Source organism: Amaranthus tricolor, chromosome 1, assembly GCF_026212465.1.
Source record: "Amaranthus tricolor cultivar Red isolate AtriRed21 chromosome 1, ASM2621246v1, whole genome shotgun sequence".
Lineage (NCBI taxonomy): Eukaryota > Viridiplantae > Streptophyta > Magnoliopsida > Caryophyllales > Amaranthaceae > Amaranthus > Amaranthus tricolor.
The window spans coordinates 13,520,407-13,530,210 of NC_080047.1; the positions used below are offsets into that span (position 1 = coordinate 13,520,407).

General features: G+C 27.6%; 1 protein-coding gene across 1 annotated transcript; it reads left to right on the forward strand.

Annotated features, from left to right (window-relative positions):
• Positions 1 to 206: 206 nt before the first annotated feature.
• On the forward strand, positions 207 to 8,901 carry LOC130815118 (transcription activator GLK1). The gene is made up of 5 exons (XM_057681480.1): positions 207 to 1,363; positions 1,730 to 1,870; positions 3,276 to 3,620; positions 7,526 to 7,645; positions 8,568 to 8,901. The coding sequence occupies exons 1-5, from the start codon at positions 743 to 745 to the stop codon at positions 8,715 to 8,717; spliced, it is 1,377 nt and encodes a 458-aa protein (XP_057537463.1). The 5' UTR covers positions 207 to 742; the 3' UTR covers positions 8,718 to 8,901.
• The last annotated feature ends 903 nt before the right edge of the window (positions 8,902 to 9,804 follow it).

The window sequence follows — 9,804 nt, forward strand, 5'->3', positions numbered from 1 at the left end:
CCCTCCAAGTAGAGAGCAAGGAGAAATGCGTGAATCAATTTATCTCCACAAATAAAGGTTTTAGCAAAGAGAAGAGCGAGTGACACACAATGTGCTTGAAAAGATGCAACTTACAACATACATTAACACTCTAACTGAGCCATGATAGCTTAAAAATGAAAGACACAAAAAATAATTAAATAACTGAATAAAACTATAAAACAAAAGGAAAATTAAGAAAAATAAACTATCAAAAATCTGAAATACAAATAAAACGTCTCCAACTATTTTTATCTGTAGTCAGATTGTCTTTCCATACCCTAAATGCAACCCTTATTAAAAAAACTAGTGTAACATCACACAATGAAGTATGAAGGGCCACAGAAGATTTTAATTAATGCTCAAAAAATGGCAGTCCACAAGTCTAAAAGTACCAAATGAACTATTATATAATGATAAATATTAAAATCAATCAAAGTCAAAACAAAAATATAAAAACAAAATCTTATAAAAGATTTGAATAAAACTTCAATTACTCATTAATATTAGTTGTGGCCATTATCAATTGACTATGCACAAACACAGTTCCTTTCTTTGTCTTTCCTTCATATTTACAACAAATCTCCCCTCCATTTCTCTACCCTTCAACCTCAACTAGCTTATACAATAATTATTTTATAATTATTTCCCTAACTAGGCTTTATTTTATCTTATCTTATCTTATCTTATTAATTTTGGTAATTAAGCCTAGGTAGGCTTTGTAATGCTGGCAGTATCCCCCTTAAGGAGTAACACCAAAGATGGAAACAAAGGAGGTCCAATGGATCCGAATTTCTCCATGGGAAGTGAAGAATTTCCGGATTTTACAGGGGCAAATTTGTTGGATAGCATCGATTTCGATGATTTGTTCATGGGTATGCATGAAGGAGATGTGTTACCGGATCTTGAAATGGATCCGGATCTGTTGGCAGAATTCTCACTTAGTACTAATACTACTGTGGGAGATGACTCTTCTGATGTTAATAATTCATCTGCTATGTCTATTGAGAATGTTATTAGTTCTTGTGAAGATGGGGACTTAGCTTTATTTGATGCTTATGAAGTTAATAATGAAAATATTAATATTCATAATGATAATAATATTATTAATAATGATGTTGTTAGTCAAGTAATAAGAGGGATTGATAAGGATGAGAAAGTTTTGGAAAAGGATTTGAAGGAAGAGATTGAGAGTAAAATGGATCTGAAATCGGAGACCCGAATACCCACCAATATATCTTCTAAGGAAAGTGAGAAAGGGAAGAAATCATCATCCAATTCCAAACTTTCTGGGGCTAACAATTTTAGTAATAATAACAACAATCAAGCCAAGAGAAAAACCAAGGTAATAATTCCTATTTTTAGTATAATTGGTTTTTTTAATAATTAAAATAGTAGTGTTCTTCTACAATGAATACCTATATAAATAATTCTGTGATTGAATTAAGTAACATTTAAAAATATTTATGTATAGTTTATATATATATATATATATATATGATACGATTTAAACAGTAATAACATTTTTAAGCCGCGGTGTATGATAATCAAATTTTGATAAATTCATATTTTCTAATTATTTTTAAAGATTATTAATAACTTTTACTATGGAACCAAGATAATTACTTGATATAAAATACGATGGATAGAAATAAATACTTAGATTTATTATATATTTAATTAGTATTGACAAAATGAGTAAAATAAATAGGTGGATTGGACGCCGGAGCTTCATAGGAGGTTTGTGCAAGCAGTGGAGCAACTAGGAGTGGATAAGGCAGTTCCTTCAAGGATTTTAGAGCTTATGGGAATTGATTGTCTCACTCGTCATAATATTGCAAGCCATCTTCAGGTATTTTCCTAGCCTAATTAAATCTTGTATAAGACCGGCTTATAGTCTGACATATTTAACCTGATTCTTATAAGAAATCAAAATAAGTGTTTTAAACAACTACACCCGAGTATGTTAAGTGTAACAATGAACGTTTTAATTAATTTAATTTAAGATTGTTTAATAGTGAGACCGTCTTAATCGAGAATTCTCATAATTCTATATGTTTTACATGGACTTTTTTTGCTATGAAGTAGGGAACAATTTTAGCCATAATTGTCTTATTATGTATCGATACTCACATGTCTTGGAATTAGCTTTTGTACTGTTGATGAACATATTTATAATTACATGTGGGACGATGACAATAAACGTCCATGGCCAAGAACATATTTCATTCGATTACCCGTTAATAAATCGTAATCCAATAATAAATCTAGCAATGAATATGTGAAATTTGCTATTAGTTTTAAGACTAAATTAGGGCTTCATCAAGTCTTTTAATGTTTAGCTTGATAATCAATCGACGGATAGACACTACAACAAATTTAACTTTTTGCGATATCAGATTTAGTGGCATTTATAAAATGTCACTGATTTACATTTTTAGTGTAATAATTATTGGTTTTTATTCTAAGTTCCACTATAAAGTGATTTAGTGACACTTTATTTGGTTTTTAGTGGCATGTGTAATTGTTATATAGTTTATAGTGGCATTTATGAGAAATGTCACTAGATCCTATGTCGTAAAAAATTTTAGTGTGATTTTTTTATCATGCTGTTAAAAGATCTAATAAATGTCGCTAAATCCTCTATATATACTATTAGAAATTTAAAGTATTGACATTTAAATTAAATGTCGTTAAATATATCCCACTAAAAGCAAATTATGTTCTAGTGAGAGTTCTTATTCATTGACGTTTTTAGTTACTTGAGCTCACTACTACTTAATTAGTTTTAGGTAACACCCAAAAACATTTAAAATGTTACCATAGAGCTAAGGTAACACATTTTTTGGTAGGTGTTACGTATGACTGTGTAATCTGATCTCTTAAACAATACTTTCATATGTATATAGTAACACTTAAAAATCAATGACGCAGTAAATGATACTCTTCTATCCCTTTAATTCAGTATTAAAGAGAAAGTGAAATGTTTTTTAAAAAAGGTAGATATTTGGTAACAAGTAAAGAAAGAAATTGAATTGTACGGATGGAAAAAAGAAAATAATTGTTTATTTTCAAAAATACAAGAAAATAATTGTCTATTTTCAAAAATACAAATGAGCAGAGTAAGAACTTGAAATTAAAAATGATGCTTAATAAGAGTTACGAAGGAATAGGTACAAAGACTAGATTAGGGTTACATCTTATACTAATAATTTCTATAATGAACTAATATATATAATGTTGTGACATATTTTCAGAAATATCGATCACATCGAAAACATTTGCTAGCTAGGGAGGCAGAGGCAGCAAATTGGACACAAAAGCGACAAATTTATGGTGTCGCAATGGGAGGAGGCAAAGGTGGTGCTAATGTAAGCCCGTGGTATCCACCAACAATGGGTTTCCCTCCAATGACAACCATGCACCAACCTTTTAGACCACTTCATGTTTGGGGACATCCAACTATGGACCCTCAAGCTAGGGTGCCTATGTGGCCTAATAAACAACTTAATGTTGTTCCTCCAACTACTCCTTTACCTCCAGCATGGGCTCCTCCTCCACCACACCCTACCTCAGCTGATCCATCATTTTGGCACCAACGAGTAAGTTGATCTATTTTTTTCATATATATATATATATATATATATATATATATATATATATATATATATATATATATATATATATATATATATATATATATATATATATATACATATATATATATATACATATATATATATATATATATATATATATATATATATATATATATATATATATATATATATAAAATAATAATCTTGTATTTTAAAATTATGTAGAAGTATGTTTATTCCTCAATATTGATGAATCAATATACTCACTTCATCCATATATTAACTTCCCTTTTGTTTTTGCAAAAATGGCAATGTAGTATATTAATCGTTAATATTTCTAATTGAGTGTAATAAAAATTTTAAAAGTTGATACTAATTAAATTTACATTAAAACGAATCAAAATAAGATTTCACTTAATTATGTTTTACCTTATAAATTAAGAATAAAATACAAAATATAGAGTCTTATGGTTAAAAAGAATATTGAAATAGTACCTTTAACTATTTTTTGAATTATAAATATATTCGATAAGTTAAAGTGAAATTTTATTTTATTAATCTAATCAAATGCATGCACATTTTCAATATATAATTTTCATGAAATTAATAATATGTTATCAAATTCTTTTTATATACAATGTCAAAGAAGTGAAATAAAGATTTTGAAATACCAAAATTAAAACAATAATTACTAGGGATGAGAGTAATTTATAATATCTTATTATTATTATTATTATTATTATTATTATTATTATTATTATTATTATTATTATTATTATTATTATTATTATTATTATTATTATTATTATTATTATTATTATTATTATTATTTCCTTAATATATAAATCTAGAAATCTTGAATAAAAGTTATAAAAAATAGGCAATAACATGAACTTTAATGTAAAAATTGTTGGAGAATAGTTCATATTTAATTATTAGTTGAAGAATTAAATAGAAATTGATTATCGTATACGTTTAATGTATTATTCCTCCTATTACCAAATTTCTCCCTATTGTGCTGGTCTGTTATGTACTGACTCCAATGACAAATTTATGTCATATAGGAGTGAGAATAATTAGGATTAAAAAGGAAAGCTGTAAAATAGAATGTGATGGGATGGGCCAAAAGAGGGCATATTGGTTAAAATGGAGTAAGAGCAGGTTCAAAAATCCAAAATGGGAAGGATGACCACAGCTCTCCTGCGACATGCACTACCTCAGCTTGCTTTCTACGACCACTGCCAGCAATAGTAACAACTCATGCCTTCCTTGCTCTTTTTGTATCCTTGTCTCACACGAATATTCCACTCTCCATTTTCTTCTATTTTTCACGTCAACTTTCAACTTCTTATTTTATCACTCTCTTCCTCATCCACCTCATTATTATTATTATTATTCAAAATGAAAAATTTTCATTAATTCAGAAAAAAAAACAGTACAAAATAATAGGAGTACCACAATATAAGAGAACTACCTTCCTCTTAGAGTATATAACATATTCTAGAGCCTCAACCATCAGCTTAGACGTTTGGTTGAGTTGGTTCTTTGACATGGTATCAAAGCCAGCGTGACTAGGTCACAAGTTCAAATCTCAACCAACCTTCATTTAAAGTGAAATATTTAGCGCCAGGTATAAGAAGGGTTTGTGTTGTATTCAATAACTCAAAGGGCTCTCGTGTGAGGGGGCGTGTTAGAGTATATAATATATCCTGAGGCTTTAACCATCAGCTTAAGCGGAAGGGTTTTCACACTCCCATTCTTCATAGAAATAAACGTTAAAAGAAGTTTGTAGAAAGACAAGCAACAAGTTTTCACACCCTTATGAATATAAAAGATTGGTATGTGAAAAATATATGTCCTATACTTAGTGCTTTTGAATTACTCATCATCATTATTATTATTATTATTATTATCATTATTATTATTATTATTATTATTATCATTATTATTATTATTATTATTATTATTATTATTATTATTATTATTATTATTATTATTATTATTATTATTATTTATTTTCATTATAAATCGTATTATCTTTCATATAGTAAAAACTGATGTATCGTCGAGCAACAAGTTGAGCATTCACATCCTTTTAAACACAAAAAGCTAGTCTATGGTAAATATATACTCTAAATTTAGTGCTAATAGAGTTACTCAAACAAAACGATGCAATATTAGAGCTACTAGAATTATAATAATAATAATAATAATAATAATAATAATAATAATAATAATAAAGAGATTTTAGATTTACTTATTCTCCCCTTGGTAATTAAACTTCTACACTTTGTAGGAATTTAAACTTTTAAGAGTAGTTACACTTTTAATGCTTCTCTAAGTTTTTGTCAATCAAACAAATACTCAAAAATACAATTATTCAAAATTATAATTTAAAAATTTCAAGAGAATTAACTTACAACCAATTAACTTCTACGTTACGATCATAACAAAATTAATGTACACATAAAATGCCAGAAAATTTAACCACAAAACAATAATGTGAAATATTGCTCGTGAACTTTGCTTCTTGTTCTTCATTCCCCACCACCCCACCAAAAAAGTACAGACTTGTCCCTTGGAGTTTTGTACTTTGGGTGTTTCCGAGAAATATATTTATTCAAATGAACTTTTATTATTTAATCTTTATGAATTACTCTAATCTATTTTAATTTCCTCAAATTTGGCTATAAAAAATTATTATATTGTAAGAAAGTTTGCATAAGGATAAATCTTATAAGACCTTACATGAATATATTTGATCTTTAATATATACTTAAAACATAATGTTTAAATTTCTCTCTTCTAAAATGAAAAATTTTTAAATGGACAAACAAAAAGAGTTCTAAAATGTACAAACAAAAAGAATTGAGGAAGTAGTAAGGCATATGATATAATGAACTAATTAATGATTATATCAATTTGAATATTTGATTCTTAAGAAACACTTAGGGTAATTGATCAAAAGAAAATAAATAGGAGTATATTATCAAATGTATTATTATTATTATTATTATTATTATTATTATTATTATTATTATTATTATTATTATTATTATTATTATTTAATTTCATAAAAAGATACTTTATAAGAAATTAATGAAGAGTTGATCAACAAGCTGAATATACACCCTTTTAAATACAAAAAGCTAGTCTCTAAAAAATATAGGCAGTGATATACCCAAATAGTTTGGAACATTACTAATCGAAATGAATATACCATTACTTCTAAGAGTAAAACCTAAGGTCCTAAATTTACATTTAATATTTGAGGGCAGCAACTTCCGCTAGTTTCCCTTCATCAAATCTCACGTTAAAAATTATGAAAAAGAAGACAAAACTGGTTTCAAAAAATAATGATAGCTACAAAAATTAAATATAAATCATTTAGACTATTTGTATGAATTCGTCTTACTATAAGATGATCTCATATTACAAGACTTGTCAGTAAGTAATTGTTTTTAATAACTGTTTTAATCAGTTAATAAATGTTACTTCCTCTGTTCTTTTTTATTTGTCTAATTTAAGTTTATCCACTTTAACAGAGAGAAATTTAAATTGGATTCTTGAAGTATATATTGAAGATAAAATATATTCACGTGAGATTTTGTTAGATTTGTCTTGTAAAATTTTTTAATATATAATTTTTATAATTTTTTATAATGCGTATTTAAAAGATATTAAGGATTAAAATTTGCTAAAAAGTACGTACAAAAGGTAAATTAAAAAAGAAAAAAAACAGAGGGAGTATATAAAATAGATAACTCCAATACTTTGGTTATAGTGAGTTCATTAATAGTTAGAGTTTATTTTGATGGACGAGGAACAGTTCAATTTCATTAATTTTTGAATTTTCCAAAAATATTTCTTCCAATAATTTATTTGTGACGAACGGATGGAATCTGCAGAGACTACAAGTACCAGTAGCAGTAGCAGTTCCGGGGATCCCACCACATACAATGTTCAGACCGGATCGACATGGGCTTCTTCCTCAGTCTGGATCCCGCCCTTCCATTGACCTTCATCCGGTTAGCTTTTCTTACACTTCTAGTTCTCTCCAATAATATGTATTCAAACTCATACATTACAACAAATAGATTACTGAATATTATTTTTTATTTTTTAATGGAGTATGATTTTTATGATTAATGGGGCTACTTAAAAATAGCTATTGATTTATGTCGAATAAATTAAACCTCTCTAAAATGTTATTTACTATATATTAATAGGTTAAACCATTTAAGTTATTTGCATTTATTTTCAATTAGTAAAATAATAATTCCGTAGCTCAGATTTTTATAATGTAATCGGCCTTATAATCAATGAGTATTATTGCATGATCAATTGATGATCATGGTGTTTGACCTTATCTCAACAACCATACAATTACCTATATTATGAAATCAATTAATCAAACAACTTTTATTTGTTGGATCTGACCAAATAGACTATTCATAATCATAGTTATAAGTTAACAACCCAGTACTCCATATAAATCGGAAGAGTTCAGAGGAAAGGATAGCGGATATGTCCTTGCCCCCAAGGAGAGAGCATAGGTTTATGCAGGAGAAGGTTGATTGATACCTAGAGGTGTTTAATGGGGCGGGTCGACCCAACGGGTCAAGGGTCAGGTCACATTTTAACGGGTTATTAGCAAGTCGAGTTAATAATGAATCGGGCCGTTAACGTGCCTTGATGTATAGGATCAGGCCAGGCCGGGCCGTGTTAGATAATTATAGAGATTGGTTGCAAAAAAAATTTACCTATATTGGTGAGTCGACCCAACAAACCTAAAATTAAAAACTATTATATGTACTTTCAAAAGCGGGTCGGTTTTAAACAGGCTTGACCTACCCCATCACGTCTAAATTTCACATTACCCACCCCGACCCTACCCATTTAAACTATTAGTAAATGTCTAACGTTTATTCCTGTTGTGTATATGTACAGTCGAAGGAGAGTATAGATACAGCCATTGGAGAAGTTTTAGCAAAACCATGGAAGCCACTCCCAATAGGGTTAAAGCCACCATTGATGGACAGTGTTTTGGTGGAACTCCAACGTCAAGGCATTTCTAAGATTCCCCCTTCTTGTCCTTGATTTATAAATAAATTATCGATATATAATATAACCCTCAATTTGACGACATATCTAAAAATATATAATAATAATAATAATAATAATAATAATTTACTACACTCTCTTTTCTAGTTCATCTCTCTTTATGTTTCTCTATCCAATGTACAACGACTTACGAGTGTTGTTTTGTGAATAAATTTTGTTATTTGAGGCATTCTATTATCTTTTTAATTACCTTTCGTTATTTATTTCCATGTTTTTTGGACAATGATGATATTCTAACCTGTATTTTGAGTTAATTTATCAAATTAATGAAATTAATTTTAGTATTATGTGTCACAATTATATTTTTTTCCACCTAAATTACCAAAATAATAATAAAAAAAATACTAGTGTGAAATCTATGCTATACACTTAGTTGTTAGTATGAAGATACATATTTGAATATAATTTAAAGAATGATGAAATATAAATATCATTATATAAATTTAAATATTTTCAAATATGATATATAATCGATACAAGTAGATTATAAGATAATAATTGCAAGATTAAATACAATTATTGTATTTTTATATGTCCGTGTGTATGTGTGCACGTGTGAGTGTGTGTGAATTAATATAAGCAGTAAAGATCATATTGTGAAAATACTCCTTTGAACTTACACCAATTGTCTCATTTAATTTTTTACATTATATCCAATTCTTTAATTCAATCCTAAATATTTTTCATTGTGCAAATTAAAATTATCAAAATTAATATTGATAAAATTTATATTGAAACGAAACAAACAAAATCTCACATGACTATATTTTGACATCTAAATTTAGAATAAAATATAAATTAAAAGTAATTAATAAGTGAAGTAGTGTGTAAAAAACAAATGAAATACTTGGTATGAATTAGAGGGACAATATCATTTTAGTAATGATTTTCGTATTTTTGAAGTGATAATAATATTTCTTACATCTTGATATCAATAAATTCAAGATTGTCATATTGATTGATCAATTCACCTTTTTGTATCATGATTGTAATCAAAAAAAAAAAAAACTATAATAGATAAATTCTCACAAGTATACAAATTTTAAAGGTAGTTTACGATGAA